Below are 16,270 nucleotides of genomic sequence, written 5' to 3' on the forward strand. Positions count from 1 at the left end.
GCAGGAGATACCATTTACCCCTGATCTCTGGGACAAGTGCACGCATAGGTCTGACAGTTACTTGTGCTTTCCTTCAAACTGGTTTCCTTCAAACTCCGATGATGACATCAGAGGCTTCCGACCTTCCCGATTGGATGGACCAGACTCCTTGGTGCTCGGCAGCAGTAGTAGACAACAGAATCTCGCCAGAGCTTCTCTCCACTGACAGTTGCCCCGCAGCTTGGAGAAGGGACGACCACTTGTGTTTAGCCCAAGTCCAGAAGAAGAGTTGGGACAAAGCAGAGTCTAGGCTTCGAGGAAGGGAAGAGTCTGGGAGACATCATGGACAATCGTCAACCGACTTCCCAGGCTGAGGAGCTGAATTCCCAGTCCAGCTCTTCAGGGTACCCCCTGGAGTTGACTGTCTATGAAGAAAGCCCAGGACCGTCAGGTGAGGGAGCTGGCATGAGAAGGAATTTCAGAGATTTGACCAGTAAGGAGGAAAGGGTACAGAGGTCGGGAAGGAGCACCTGCATAAGGTGCCTATGAAAGAAAGGAGACATTCAGAAAGCCAGGGATTGAGGGAGGAGAGCACAGGAGCTGGGGACACGGAACACCTGGGGAGCAAGAAACAGGGTTAGGAGATGAGATCCAAGGATGAGAGAAGGGGAGAGAGGAAACAAGGGGAGGGTTCTTTTTTTTTATTCCTGGTGGGAGAAATTATCTACCATGAGAAAGAGTTTCGAGGACGGGAAGCTGGACAAATGACAAAAAGAGTCAGGGGAGGGATAGGTAGATGTGGACAGAGAAAGATGGAAAGATGACTTGGGGCAAGGTCAGCGGTCTGTGAGACTGGAAAGCACGGGGGTGCTTCGGGGGGGAGGCGGAGTCGGGGTGGGGTTGGGTGGTCACCAGTGGCTGAATTCCCAAGACGAGAGCGTCATACTGTAGTCTCTTCTCCTTCGTCAGCTCCCTGGGCTGGTTGCAGCCCCGCGCCTCAGCGCCCCGGCTGTAAGAGGAAGAGGTCAGTGGCGTTCAGAGCGGAGGTGGAGGGCAACACGGCCGCTGAGGCCCAGGACACCTGGGTCGTGGAGTTGCTGAGTGGGTTCAAGATGAAGCTGAAGCGACAGCGGGTGTCTTCAGTGCTGCCTGAGCACCACGAGGCCGACACCTGGGTCGTGGAGTCGCTGAGTGGGTTCAAGATGAAGCTGAAGCGACAGCGGGTGTCTTCAGTGCTGCCTGAGCACCACGAGGCCGACACCTGGGTCATGGAGTCGTTCAGTGGGCTCAAGATGAAGCTGAAGCGACAGCGGGTGTCTTCAGTGCTGCCTGAGCACCACAAGGTCTTCAAGTGGATGCTTGGTAAGGACCCACCGCCCTGCCCAGCAACCTCCAATCCTATACTTGAAAAACAAACAAACCAAAACTTCCCATGACTACACTTTCCCAGTGGAAAAGAATTCCCTGCTACTTGGTGCGCTCTCTGTCCCTGGCGGACTGTCTACGGATACAGGATACGGGGGACACATAAAAGATACAGGATGAGGTTAGACTTAGAAATGATACAAGACTAGGTTAGATTTAGAAATGATACAGGATTAGGTTCGCTTGGTTTCAACTGTACCCGAGACTCTAGCTCTTACTGGCCTTTTGAATCTTACTGGCATGTTCGGGGTGGGGGGAGGAGGGGCTGACAAGCCATCTTCACCCCCTGACGTGACTGTCAATTGAGACATTGGCTGAGAGTATCTTGATGCCCTCTGCAGGTACGTGAATGCATGATGAAGGGGCATCACTCCCTGTCACTCGGCCCCCCCAGAAGGGGAGTCACCCCCTTTCCTCCCACAGTGAATGGTCTTCCCTCCCCTCTTTCCGTCAGCTTCACCCTGGGCCACATCTTGGCATTTCCCCAGGGGGGCGCGGTTCACCCTCTTGGCTCTGGAATGCTCCCACGACAGCCCTGTTCCCACTGGCAACATCTGCCCTTTTTTCACAGAGGATCCCGTCGTTAGGAAATTCCTCGCCTGGGACAAAAACCTGGAAGTATCTGACAAGGTAAGTCACCCACTGAGATGGATTCCTGCTCCAGCGCCTGTTCTAGGTGGGCGCGCTGGGTGCTTTCTACACCCACGTTTCCACTCCCCTCCTAACCTCATGCCTTGTCAACACTTCCCTCCAGGGGCCTCGAGGTCCCCTCTGGGATCTGAGCCCCAGGAGTGCCCCTTTGGTGGTTGCTGCCTAAGTCCCCTCTCCTCTCAGCTCCTGGGGACTCGCCTTGGCTCCGGTTCATCGAACACCGTCCTGTGCCCGCGGCCCTAAGTCCACGCCCTCAATCCCAAAGCCTCCCATCCTTGGAGCGCCGCCAACTCTGACCTTCTGTCCTCTCCCCTTCCCCAAATAATCAGGCTCACCCCACACGGGGGTCTCTCCTCCAACTGGCACCACCCATTCCTCGTCCCCTGCTCCCTTCTCCCTCCCACTCTTTCTCCTCTTCCAGGATGTGACCTCTCTCCTACGTTTTTTCCCCTCTTTCCATCAGTATCTCCTGTCGATGGTGATAGCGTATGTCAGCCGGGCCGGGCTCCTCTCCTGGCAATTCCAGAGAATCCATTTCTTCATAGCTCTGTGAGTACCTTGCTCCATCCCCGCCATCAATATTCAACACCCTGGGAGGGCAGAGGGAGAGACGTGGGGCTCTGACCTTTCATCTATTTTTTTAAACCCCTTTGTACTGACTCTAGGTGTGAAAATGACAGGATTACGGTACCGTGGTTTCTTTTTCAAACCATGTTCTGTTTTTTATAGCATTCATTGTCAAAACAAACTACCCTAATGTCAATTAAAACACTGAAAGAAACAAAGCAAAACGCAAAACTTTCCTAAGAGGAGAGGAAGAAAGAACTGACACCATCCTGCCCCCGAGTAACAGACTTGAGACGTTTCCGGTTCGAATTCTCCGGTCTCGGGTCTTCCGACATCAGCACCAAGTGTGATTATCTTCCGTTTCTGCATTCCCACGACAAATGCCACAATCGGGGCCCGTATCACATAGCGCGGATTTGGTGTCAAATGCTCCCCACTGATGTTTCTTCCAAGTCTCCCAAGCCAGTTGGCTCTATTTGCCTGAACATCCTTCCAAAACACAGGTCTGACCGCTTCACACAATTTCATTGGCTAATGACATGCCAAATCAAGGCCAGAGTTCTGCGTTGGGATTTAACTCTCTCTGCAATCTCCAGCACACCGTCCTGATACTTTATTCCTGTGTTTCACTGCTCCTTCCAAATACCCTGCCCTCTAAGTTTCTATTGAGCTTTCTATCCAGGTATCTTTGCCATACATTTATCTGAAGAAAACGACCTTATCCTTAAAGTGGGTTCAAACACCAAAACCTTCACGATGCCCGATCTCCCTAACTTCTGCATCCCAGAGGCACTTTAGTTCAAATTGTATTATAATGTGATGCTTTGCATTACAGTCATTTCTTATCTCCCCCCTTCCCCTTCCCCGGTCCCACTAGACTAGACACCATGTGGAAGGCAGGTCTCGTCAAAATGTCAATGCATTCCCAAAACACTCAGCACAATTCTTTTCATTGGGCAAATGTTTGTTACTGTGAGACTTCTAGGTAATCAGTATTGCATTTGGCCATGAGATAAAATGTTCATTCATTCATTCATTCATTCATCTAACAAACCTTATAAAGTACACCCTACATGCTGGGGAATATGAGGTGGTGGGAACAGAGATTCACAAAAGGCTGTTGAATTCATGCATCAATATGAACCAAGCCCTAAATGTGTCATTTGCTAGGAGAGGGATGAATGCAGAAACAGATCAGATCAGCTCCTGCCCTCAGGAACTGTACATGTACCTACAACATAGGAAGAGAGGTGTGTGCACATAAAACAAGTTGAAGGGAACGGGGGCTTTGGATCGTGTCCTCATCATCAAGGTGTGAGAGGCACCCTTCCAAAGGTCCTGCCTGGCAGTGGCTCCTTGATGACTGGGCGGCTCCCGGTGACGCTGGGCAGGGCTGGGTGGGTCGTGTGAGGATGCTCAGCCTGCCTCTTTTCTGGGAAGCTGATCTCAAGTGGAGGCCCTTCCTGTCCTGATGACAGCGACCTGATGTCTTTCCCCAGCTATGTGGCCAGCGACATGGAAGAGAACAACCAGGCCCCCAAGCAGGCCATCGTTTCGTTCCTCTATGGAAAGAACAGCTCGCAGCATGCCTTGTTCCACAAACTGCGTTCCCAGTTCATCCGTTCCATGGGCTGGAAGACATGGGTCACTCGGGAAGAGTGCGAGCAGGTGGGTGGGCTGTGGCGGTCTCGGGGAGGGGGAGGGACGGAGAGGAGGTGGGGATCATGGGGGACTCGGTTTGGGACTTGGGGACAGACGAGAAAGAACCGGAGGCGGGGCAACGGGAGGCAGCGGCATCCTCATTGCCAGGGGCTGTTTGTCTTTCCAGATCCAGGCTTTTGATCCAGAGCTCTGGGTGTGGGGAAGAGATCGCGCCCTCTTGCCCCAGAGGCCCCAGGACCACGCAGGCCTGAGGTCATCGGCCTGCGCAAAGGTAGGTCTGCGTGCGCAAAGGTGCGGGTGGAATGACGTGTTGTCTACTGAGGAAATCGGAGGAATCCCACTGCTGGACCCACATCACCTCTCACACTGTGAAGGGGGCCAGCCAGGCACACAGCCACGTGCCGACTCTGCGCCAGCCACGGACTGACAGCCACACACAGACACCAGCACCGCGAGGCCCGTGGGCACCAGACCTCGGGGAAACCAGTTTGTCCCAGACGCATGGGTCTCACTGAAGTTATTTCACCCAAAGCAATTGGGTCCAAATAACAGCTTTGACGAGATGGTGATTCTTTTCCATATACTGCGTTTCCAGTTTCTCTTTTTCATTCATTTTTGGCCTTACATCCCTCAGGGTTATGGGTTCTAGCATTTATCTACAACAAAGTAAATGTCTACAAACAGGATATTAGATAGAACAGCCCACACGTTCAATAAGAAAAGATGAATTATGACTAGCTTTATATTCATCCAAATTTACTTTCAAATTGCCTATGGCCAGATCACCTGTGACTCTTTATTCCCCCTGACTCACCACTTCTGGACCAATGATTCCTCTAGTACAATTCACCTTTTCCCCCTCACGTTTATGGTCAAGGGGGTTTATCACAACGACTGAAGGTTAAGGAATGCCATCTTCAGCGTGGCTTATTACAATTGACACATTAGAGTTCTAGATGTGGGCAGAGGATTGAGCAAACATTTGGTTTAAATCTTGCAAACTAGCTGTCTTCGTCCATTCAACCTGCCCTACTACAGACCGCGTTGCTTAGAAACAACACAGCACGGTCTCTTTTACAAGGGCAATAATCTCATTCATGAGGGCTCTACCCCATGACCTAATAACCTCCCAAAGACCCCACCTCCTAATACCAGCACCTTAGGGGTTAAGATTTTAAGATTTCAACATAAGAATTTTGGGGGACACAAACATTCAGCACATAACACTAACCAAGTTTAGGGCTGAGTATTATTTAAACATTAGGACCCAGGGACTTCCCTGTTGGCACAGTGGTTAAGAAACCGCCTGCCAATGCAGGGCACACAGGTTTGAGCGCTGGTCCGGGAAGACCCCACATGCCGCGGAGCAACTAAGCCCGTGCGCCACAACTACTGCGCCTGCGCTCTAGAGCCCACGAGCCACAACTACTGAGCCTGCGTTCTAGAGCCCGCAAGCCGCAACTACTCAGCCTGTGCGCCTAGAGCCCGTGCTCCGCAACAAGAGACGCCGTCAGGAGAAGCAACGGAGAGTAGTCCTCGCTCACCACAACTAGAGAAAGCCCACACACAGCAACAGAGACCCAATGCAGCCAAAAATAAAAGAAAGAAAATAAGTAAATAAATGAAAACTTAATAATAACATAGACATTAGGATGCAGGGTTGGGGTTAGGGATCCGGCCTCAGGTCTCCTGGTCCACGATGTTGACTTGTCAGTGATGTCTGTAGTGTGCTTCCAAGTTCAGAATTTAAGTGGTGCCAAAGGACCAAGGTGAGTTAAGACTAAAGCAGCCTTCTCCAAATGCCAGCTCCCTGAGCAGAATCACCTGGAGTCTGGGCTATAAAGCAGATTACTGGGCCTGACCTTGGGTGCATTCAGTAGTTTTTGGAGTCAGGGTCACCAAAGTCCAAGAATCGCACTTGAAAACAATGAATGGTTCAGGACTGGGGTTCAGAATGGAGAATTTGAGATAAAACTCCAATCATAAATGAGTCTCAATTCTGGTTAGAATTGACTAAGAATGTGAAAACCTTTATATCTGGACAGTTGCCACTTTGAAATCTGACATCCTTGCTCCTTCTCTTACTTCCAGATCACAGAGCCCAGGAGAGATGAGGATGTTCAACAAGAGGTCAATCCAGACACTGACGACAGCCGTGAAGAAGGAAGGGAGAAGCCTCTTGTGCAGATCATCGAGAAGAAGCCAGCATCTTCTAGAATGAGCGGAGGCCAGTTTTCGTGTTATACTCCTAGGAGCGGGGTGTGCTTCTAGGAGTCTGTGGCAGGACAATAAGAAAACAGGGTTTATTCAGATTCCACCCTTTTGGAAGGCACCACCTCAATTTTCAGATCATTTCATTTCCATCTCCCCTGAGACGAACATTGGAGGTCCCATTTTTTATACACTTGTTTGCCCCAGTCTAGAAGCATTTGAAGGTGGAGTGTAGCGGCTCAGAATAGGAGGGAATAACATTAAAATATATAATTAGGAAAAAATATATATATATATAATTACAGCCACAGGGTCATGACTCATGACTTAAGTTTCACTGGCTTATTTTGAAAATGTCACCTATAAAATTATTGTATTTTTATATTTTATATTTATATATTTATTTTAAATAGTTTTGAAATAGTCTTCATTTTGAAACATCTTATTACTACAAACTTTTGTGATGAGAACTGTAGCTGTTGTATATTTACACATATATACAATTTTACTCACATTTTCAAGAGAGATTGTTGATTTTATCTATTACATCATATTTCCATTCTACTTATAGCATAGTGGGTATTTCCTCCCAATTCTTGTAAGCATAAATTTGTATTTTTTTAGTTCTCATTATTGAATTGTGGGAATTCAGTCCTAATTTTTTTAACTTGCCTCAGCATGTTTGTATGTTATTTTAGATTGTTCAAGAGTACCGTGCGATGCAGCTTTTGGGGAACTACAATAAAGATGAAAGTCTTCTCAGAGTCAGGATGTGTGTGGTCATTACCAGTCGGCTTCGCCTCTTTGCTGTCCAACGAGGTGTTACTTAATGGCGTTGTGATTATCCAACCACATTTCTTAACTCTGAAAAATAGTCCTCAATTATTTTTCATGTAGAGAAAACTACAGAAGATGAGGCAGGTCTTGCATCATTCAGGACTCCAATACTGAGAGACAACTCTTGGGTAAAAGGAAAGATAGCTTTATTGAGGAAGCCGGCAGTCCAGAAGAGAGGTGGACTCGTGTCCCGAAGAACCAACTCTCCCCTCCTGAAGTTTTGCTTGAGGACTATACAGGGAAAAGAGAAAGGGGCTACATGTTGAAGAGAGGGTTACAGGGTGCGTGATCAGCTCACGGTCATTCTTCTGAATGGTCAGTGGTGAGGTAACGGGGACTCAACATCATCAGCCTTCTGGTTCCAACTGGTCTGGGGTCTACGTGCTTGTGGGCAACATGCAGTTAACTTCTTCCACCTGCTGGGGGTTTCAGTCTCTGCCAAACAGCTCCAAGGACGTGGCTCAGAATATTACCCAATAGCCCTTGCGGAGGAACTAAAGATCCTTGACTTTGTTTAACAGCCAAGAGACGATTATTTTGTCTTGGCTGTTTTTTCGGCCTTGCCACGCAGCTTGCAGGATCTTAGTTCCCTGATCAGGGATCGAAAACAGGCCTCTAGCAGTGGAAGCGCAGAATCCTAACCGCTGAAGTGCCAGGGAGTTCCTGACAGTAGACTTTAAAAAAAAAAAAAAACCAGACCAAAAGGAACACAGTTTTAAGGAAGCTTAACTTTCTCAGAAATGCAGACATTTTGTTGTGCATTTATTTTCTTTCTTTTTTTCCCCCAATACATTTATTTATATATTTATTTATTTTTGTCTGCGTTGGGTCTTCCTTGTTGCACGTGGGCTTTCTCTAGTTGCAGTGGAGAGGGGGCGACTCTTCATTGCGGTGCGTCGGCGTCTCCATGCGGTGGCTTCTCTTGTTCCGGAGCATGGGATCTAGGCACGTCGATTCCAGTAGTTGTGGCTCACGGGCTCTAGAGGTTTTTTATGTTTTGCAAGTATTCATCAAATGTTTATTGCTTGAATGAATGACAAATAATTTCTTCCAACAATCTTCAAACTGCTTAACACTATGACAATATTTAGCGTTTCAAATTTCACGTGACCTTAGTCTTTCCGTGCTCTAGTTTCTAAAAGCACGTGGGATCTTCCCGGACCAGGGCTTGAACCAGTGTGCCCTGCACTGGCGGGCGGATTCTTCACCAAGGAGCCACCAGGGAAGTCCCTGTGCATTTATTTTCAAAAAAATAATAAGGCCGGATGGATTCAGAACTAGGTGCAGAAACCTCTTCCAGTGAGATACAGAATCTCTGCTGTTTAGGCAGATTTAGAGAACAACTTTTCCAACCACTTATTAAAGAGACCAATACTCCATGAAAAAAATTTATCATTTGTACAGAGAGAAAACCAAACTCCAGCTTTGCATCAATATAATATTTGCTACTAAGAGAACCATAAGCTCTTTTTTGAAAATCTCTGGAATAAACATCAAAACTGAGCTGCCTTCGGCTCAGACAAATAAAATTCCCTTTCGACCCGTCTCCTACAACTTTCTATACTCATTCAGGTTGTGTCCTTCACTATCCTCTTTCTGGTGCTGGAACAATCAGTCATTTTACTTTAGGACCAAACGATTTTTGTTCCTGTTAATAAACAAAACTACATCGCATTATCTTGCATACAAAGTTGTACCTCTCGGTTGCTGGAACCAAGCAGGACCATGCAGGGCCCTTCCATGTCCCCTGCCTCTTGTCTGTAAAATAGCTGCAGTCTCCCAGGCCTCCCCTGAGTCACCAAAGAACAGGTTCAAGCAGTTACTGATTAGGACAACAGCAGTCACAGAATCTTTAGTTCCTCCCGAAGGACATAAGTAACAGTGTCAGACACACACTCCTAACTTGTTTTGCAGATACTAAAACCACTACAAGAGGAGAAAGCTAACTGTATGATGACCAGACTGGAGCTATGACACAAGCTGCTCCATCTTGAGCAGACCTGAACCAATGGCTTACACAATTCCAGGAACTGGCCTCAAGGAAATGGGAACAAACCAACACTGGAATTGAAGATTAACTGTGCCTGAAACAATCAACAGACACTGACCACACCGCTGCATGACCAATTTCAAGAGGATGGTCAGAGCTGACTGTGCTACTCTGCACGGAGCCCCCACCGGCACAGCCCAGAGACTTCCCGTCTTTTCCCTATCAACCCCTTTTCCCTCTCATTGGCAACTGGGAGATGGTACTGGGGACACTAGCCCACCATCTTCCCAGGTTGCCAGCTTCCTGAATAAAGCATCTTTCTTCTTCCACCAACCCTTGTCTCTGGAACACTGACTTCTGAGCGATGAGCAGCTGAACCTGAGTTCTGTTCCAGCCGATAACATCACTATGGGTCAAGTCTCATTCATAGTATATTAATACTAACTTTGAACCAAAGTTACTTCCATTTCACAAAGAAAACTAGGAGTGAATGATTGACAACTGCCCATCACACATCAGCATTTCAGGCTAGCAGAGCTCATGAACACACATAACACAACTTTACACAGCCGCAAACATCCCTTACACAACTTATTCAAGTGGCAGAGACAAACACATTCATTAACACACCCACAGACAGAGCCTCTAGGTAACAAGTAAACATATGCAGCAAGAGCATATAACTTGAGATTATGCTTAGTAATCAATGTCTCAGGTTTCTGTCTTGCTTACAAATGACCTCGGTATCCAATGATTATCCAGTAAGTAACACAATTTAGTATCAGTTCAAGGGTTTACGTAAACTGAAGATCTGGGAATTTATCGACAAGCTAACACAGTAGAAAACATAGTTACTGTTGAAAGAAAGTCTGTCAGAATAAAAACTAAATGTGGTTAAACACAAACTTACATTTTTCATAACCTTAAACATTAAGTAGAAGTAATATGAGCTTAGTTGATGGGCACACCTATATAAATTTAGGAAGAACACACCCAAGTAGAATTGTTTTAAATGTATGCCTAATACTGATAAATAAGATACGAATAACTTTTTATTAAACCAAAAATATTAAACTAGCTTCATGTGTCAAAGATTTACCTAAATTATGTAAACTTGAAGTCTTTAAATTTCTGAGTTGATTTTTTTTTTTTTTTTGGCTGCACCGAGGGGCTTGCTGGATCTTAGGTTCCTGACCAGGGACTGAACCTGGACCCTGGCAGTGAAAGCACCGAGTCCTAACCACTGGACCGCTGGGGAATTCCCTGACTTGATTTCAATAAGAATATTTTTCTAGCACATTTAAAGTATTAGAAGTTCTAATTCCTTTCTCTCTGAGAATTTTAGGGATATATAATTTTTATAAGCACATTTGTATCTTTGTAAGCCAATCAGGACAGAAACCCTTTAATTTAACAGACTCTACAATCTACTTTAATAGATCCAGAAGTAGGAAAACATTACATACTCGCACTGTCAGAGGTAAAGACCTTTTTGAATTACAGACACACAGACATACAGAGAAATGGAACTTTTACCTGCAGTTTTAAGTCTTAGACTTGGGTCAGGAATAAACACTCACCAGTCTAGATATTAAAGAGCCGTTCTCATCCCATTGGGCAAGAGATTCTTCATTGATTTGAGCTTGTCAAAGTAGACAAATAGACAAACAGAAAAGACTAAGAAAAGACTAACAAACTAGATCCTCTGTTACCTCTCACCTAACTGAGATCAGTTCTGTAGAAACTTCATCCCTTTAGAGACCATCAAGTCTTCAAACGACAGAGCCAAACTCAGAACCACTGCTGCCACCAATGGGGAACCACTTCGCTGGAATCTGAAAACAAAGGAGAAACACAAAAGTAATAGAAGGGGAAACTAAAGAAACAGAAAGTGAGCCAAGTTCAAAGGCTGCTTGGGTTCACCCCTGGGAGAGGAGACAAGATGTACCTGGGCTTCACTGGCTCATGAAATACACCACTTGTTGCTGGGCTTTTACAGCTTTATTTACGTAGAACTGATATACAAAATCTAGCCCATGTTTAATGTATATAACTTGATAAGTTTGGACATATGCACACACCTGTGATACCATCACCACCATCACGGTAATATACTCATCACTTCCAAAAGATTCCTTCTATCCCTCTGTGTGTGTGTATGTGCGTTAGAAAGATGTAACACAGCACCAGGTACATGAAAAGGTGCTCAACGTCACTAATCATCTGGGAAATGCAAATCAAAATCATCATGAGATACTACCTCACATCTGTTAGAATGCCTACAATTTTTTATTTTTTTTTAAAGATGAGAGTTGTCAAGGTGGTAGAGAAATCGTAACCCTTGCATATTGTACGCAGGAATGTAACATTGTGCAGGCACTGTGGAAAACAGTATGGAGTTTTCTCAAAATCTTTTAAATAAAATTTCCATATGATCCAGCAATCCCACTTCTGGGTATACAGGCCCAGCTCAGAGACACTGCAGCTTCAGTTCCAGAACACTGCAATGAAGCCAATACCGCCATAAAGCGAGTCACATGAAATTTCTGGTGTACCCGTGCATGAAAAGCTTCTGTTTACACTATACTGTAGTCTGTTAAGTGTGCGACAGCCTTGTGTCTAAACAAACAATGTACATACCTTTATTGAAATACACTTTGGGGAAGAGAAATATAGATCAATGGAACAGGATAGAAAGCCCAGAGATAAGCCCACGCACATATGCTCACCTTAGCTTTGATGAAGGAGGCAAGAATATACAATGGAGAAAAGACAGCCTCTTCAATAAGTGGCGCTGGGAAAACTGGACAGCTACCTGTAAAAGAATGAAATGAGAACACTACCTAACACCATAACACAAAAATAAACTCAAAATGGATTGAAGACCTAAAGGTAAGGCCAGACACTGTCTAACTCATAGAGGAAAACACAGGCAGAACACTCTATGACATAAATCACAGCAAGATCCTTTTGGACCCACCTCCTAGAGGAATGGAAATAAAGACAAAAATAAACACGTGGGACCTAATGAAACTTAAAAGCTTTTGCACAGCAAAGGAAACCATAAACAAGACAAAAAAACAACTCTCAGAGTGGGAGAAAATAGTTGTAAATGAAGCAACTGACAAAGGATTAATCTCCAAAACATACAAGCGGCTCACGCAGCTCAATATCAAAAAAACAAACAACTCAATCCAAAAGTGGACACAAGACCTAAATGGACATTTCTCCAAAGAAGATATAAGATTGCCAACAAACACATGAAAGGATGCTCAACGACACTAACCATTAGAGAAAGGCAAATCACAACTACGGTGAGGTATCAGCTCACACCACTCAGCATGGCCATCACCAAAAAATCTACAAACAGTAAATGCTGGAGAGGGTGTGGAGAAAAGGGAACCCTCCCCCTGCACTGTTGGTGGGAATGTACATTGATACAGCCACTACAGAGAACAGTATGGAGGTTCCTTAGAAAACTGAAAATAGGGCTTCCCTGGTGGTGCAGTGTTTAACAATCCTCCTCCCAATGCATGGGACATGGGTTCGAGCCCTGGTCCAGGAAGATCCCACATGCCGCAGGGCAACTAAGCCCGTGTGCCACAACTACTGAGTCTGCACTCTAGAGCCCGCGAGACACACCCACTGAGCCCGCATGCCACAACTACTGAAGCCCGCATGCCTAGAGCCCGCGCTCCACAACAAGAGAAGCCACCGCAATGAGAAGCCCGCGCACCACAACACTGAAGCACCTGCTCGCTGCAATTAGAGAAAGCCCGCGTACAGCAACAAAGACCCAACACAGCCAAAAATAATGAATAGATAAAAATACATAAATTTATACAAAAAAAACCCAACTAACAATAGAACTACCATATGATCCAGCAATGCCACTCCTGGGCATATACGCTGAGAAGTCCATAATTCAAAAAGAGACACGTACCACAATGTTCGCTGCAGCACTATTTACAATAGCCAGGACATGGAAGCAACTTAAGCGTCCACTGACAGATGAATGGATAAAGAAGATGGGGCACATATATACCATGGAATTTGACTGAGCCATAAAAACAAACGAAATTGAACGATTTGTAGTGAGGTGGATGGACCTAGAGTCTGTGAAACAGACTGAAGTAACTCAGAAAGAGATAAACAAATACCGTATGCTAACACATATTTATGGAATCCAAAGGAAAAAAAGTGGTTCTGATGAACCTAGTGGCAGGACAGGAATAAAGATGCAGACGTAGAGAATGCACTTGAGGACACGGGGAGGGGGAAGGGTAAGCTGGGACGAAGCGAGATGGAAACCAAAGGAAAAAAAAAGTGGTTCTGATGAACCTAGTGGCAGGACAGGAATAAAGACGCAGACATAGAGAATTCACTTGAGGACACGGGGAGGGGGAAGGGTAAGCTGGGACGAAGCGAGACAGTGGCATGGACACATGTACACTACCAAATGTAAAACCGATAGCTAGTGGGAAGCAGCCGCATAGCACAGGGAGATCAGCTCAGTGCTCTGTGTCCACCTAGAGGGGTGGGAAAGGGAGGGTGGGAGGGAGACGCAAGATGGAGGGGATATGGGGATACAGGTATACATACAACTGATTCACTTTGTTATACAGCAGAAAGTAACACAACGCTGTAAAGCAATTATACTCCAATAAAGATGTTAAAACAAAATACTTTAGGGACTTCCCTGGTGGTCCAGTGGTTAAGAATCCGCCTTCCTACAGGGGGCGCAGGTTTGATCCCTGGTCGGGGAACTGAGATCCCACGTGATGTGGTGTGCAGCACAGCCGAAACAAAAAGAAAATTAAAAATACTTTACTGCTAAAAAATGCTAACCATCATCTGAGCCTTCGGCGAGTAGTAACCTTTTTGCTGATGGAGGGTTTGAAATAGTGTGAGAATTACTAAAATATGACCCAAGGACAAGAAGTGAGCAACTACTGTTGGAAATACAGTGCCAACAGACTTGCTCAACAAAGAGTTGCCGCAAACCTTCCATTTGTGAAAAACACAAGATCCGGGAGGCACAATAACTGTAATAGAATATAATGTAATAGAATATAATACAATATAATATAGCCTGTATATTCAAAGAAAAGGAAATCAATATCTAGAAGAGATACATGCACCTCTATAGTCATTACAGCATTATTCACCAGAGCCAAGGTAGGAAAAAAATGCAAATTTTCATCCACAGAGAAATGGATAAAGAAAATGGGGATATACATAGGATATTATTCAGACTTTCCTATTAGAAGGAAATCCTACCAGTTGTGACAACGGGGATATAAACAGAACACATTATGATAGGTGAAATAAGTCAGTCACAGAAGGACAAAACTGTGTGTTTCCACTTATATGAGGTGAGGTATCTAAAAGAGTCACCCAAAAATTGTCAGGGGTGGGGGAGGAGAGAATGGGGAGTTGTTCAACGGGTATAAAGTTACAGTTACACAGGATGAATACGTTCTAGAGAACTGCTGTATGACTAAGCATCTCTAGTTAACGAGGCACACTATTGTTTTCGTTTGAATTAAAAAAGTTTAATTCAAGTGTAACTGACCTACAACACTATGTTAGTTCCAGGTGCATAATATCAATATTTCTGTACATTAGAAAATGATCACCAAGATTAACTCTAGTTATGGTCTAGTTACCAGCCGTCACCGTACAAAGTTATAATGCTATTGACTGTATTGCCCATGCTGTATAGTTCATTCCCATGACTCATTTATTTTCTAACTGCTTATCTGTTCCTCTTAATCTCCCTCACCTATTTCACTCAACCACCTACCCTCTTCTGGCAACCACCTGTTTGTTCTCTGTATCTATGAGTCTGTTTCTGTTTAGTGACATTAGTTCATTTGTTTTGTTTTTTAGAGTCCACATACAAATGAGATCATACGGTATTTGTCTTTCTCTGTCTGACATATTGCACTTAGCATAATACACTCTAGCTCCATCCACGTTGCCACAAAATGGCAAGATTTCATTTTTTTTTAATTTTTAAATATTTATTTATTTTACTTTTGGCTGCATTGGGTTTTTGTTGCTGCATGCAGCCTCTTTTCTAGTTGCGGCGAGCGGGGATTTCTCTTCCTTGCGGTGCATGGGCTTCTAATTGCGGTGGCTTAGCTTGTTGCAGAGCATGGGCTCTAGGTGAGTGGGCTTCAGTAGCTGTGGTACATGGGTTCAGTAGTTGTGGCTCACAGGCTCTAGAGCGTGGCTCAATAGTTGTGGCACACGGGCTTAGCTGCTCCGTGGCATGTGGGATCTTCCCGGACCAGGGCTTGAACCTATTTTCCCTGCACTGGCAGGCGGATTCTTAACCACTGCATCCACAGGGAAGCCCCTCATTCTTCTTCTTCTTTTCTTTTTTTCTGGCTAATAGTCCATTGTGTGTGTGTGTACAGTTATATATATATACATATATATGTGTATATATATATATACGTATACATATAAATATATATGTATATATGACACATCTTCTTTATCCATTCATCTATGGATGGACACTTAGGTTGCTGCTATACACTGGCTATTATAAATAATGCTCAATGAACATAGGGGTGCATGTGTCTTTCTGAACTAGTGTTTTTGTTTTCTTCCGAAAAAATACACAGAAGTGGAATTTCTGGATCTTATAATAGTTCTACTTTAAAAGTTTTGAGGAATGAGGTGCACTACTTTTGAAACGAAGTTTACCTGGTGATGTTAGGTGAATCCATCCAAGATCTCTGTGAAGACCTCCAAAACTGTTAAAACATAAGGGTAGGGACTTCCCTGGTGGTCCAGGGTTAAAGAATCTGCCTTACAATGCAGGGTACCTGGGTTCAATCCCTGGTCAGGACACTGAGACCCCACGTGCCACAGTGTAACTAAGGAATGGTGTGGAGGAGGTTAAGGAAAAGACCATGCCAAGCTCAGAGGCCG

At 45.1% G+C, this 16,270-nt stretch overlaps 1 protein-coding gene and 1 long non-coding RNA gene across 3 annotated transcripts in view; one reads left to right on the forward strand and one right to left on the reverse strand.

The window, feature by feature from the left end:
- Positions 1-321: 321 nt before the first annotated feature.
- On the forward strand, positions 322-5,936 carry LOC309808806 (speedy protein E4-like; the record flags this gene model as incomplete). Its single annotated transcript, XM_082629381.1, has 6 exons — positions 322-430; positions 949-1,170; positions 1,976-2,034; positions 2,519-2,604; positions 4,122-4,290; positions 4,451-5,936. 6 exons carry the CDS (start codon positions 322-324, stop codon positions 4,709-4,711), a joined length of 906 nt encoding a protein of 301 aa, XP_082485507.1. The 3' UTR covers positions 4,712-5,936.
- An 18-nt stretch (positions 5,937-5,954) lies between these two features.
- LOC309807105 overlaps positions 5,955-16,270 on the reverse strand; it is a 49,635-nt gene continuing 39,319 nt past the window's right edge. Inside the window, exon 3 of one of the 2 annotated variants that reach the window (XR_014294502.1) lies at positions 5,955-6,559. This is a non-coding gene — a long non-coding RNA (uncharacterized lncRNA). Of the gene's footprint in view, positions 6,560-12,051; positions 12,138-16,270 lie in introns of those variants that run through there. The other variant, XR_014294503.1, reaches the window with a different exon arrangement.

The sequence above is a fragment of the Mesoplodon mirus genome (assembly GCF_964341445.2).
Source record: "Mesoplodon mirus genome assembly, chromosome: 7".
Classification (NCBI taxonomy): domain Eukaryota; kingdom Metazoa; phylum Chordata; class Mammalia; order Artiodactyla; family Ziphiidae; genus Mesoplodon; species Mesoplodon mirus.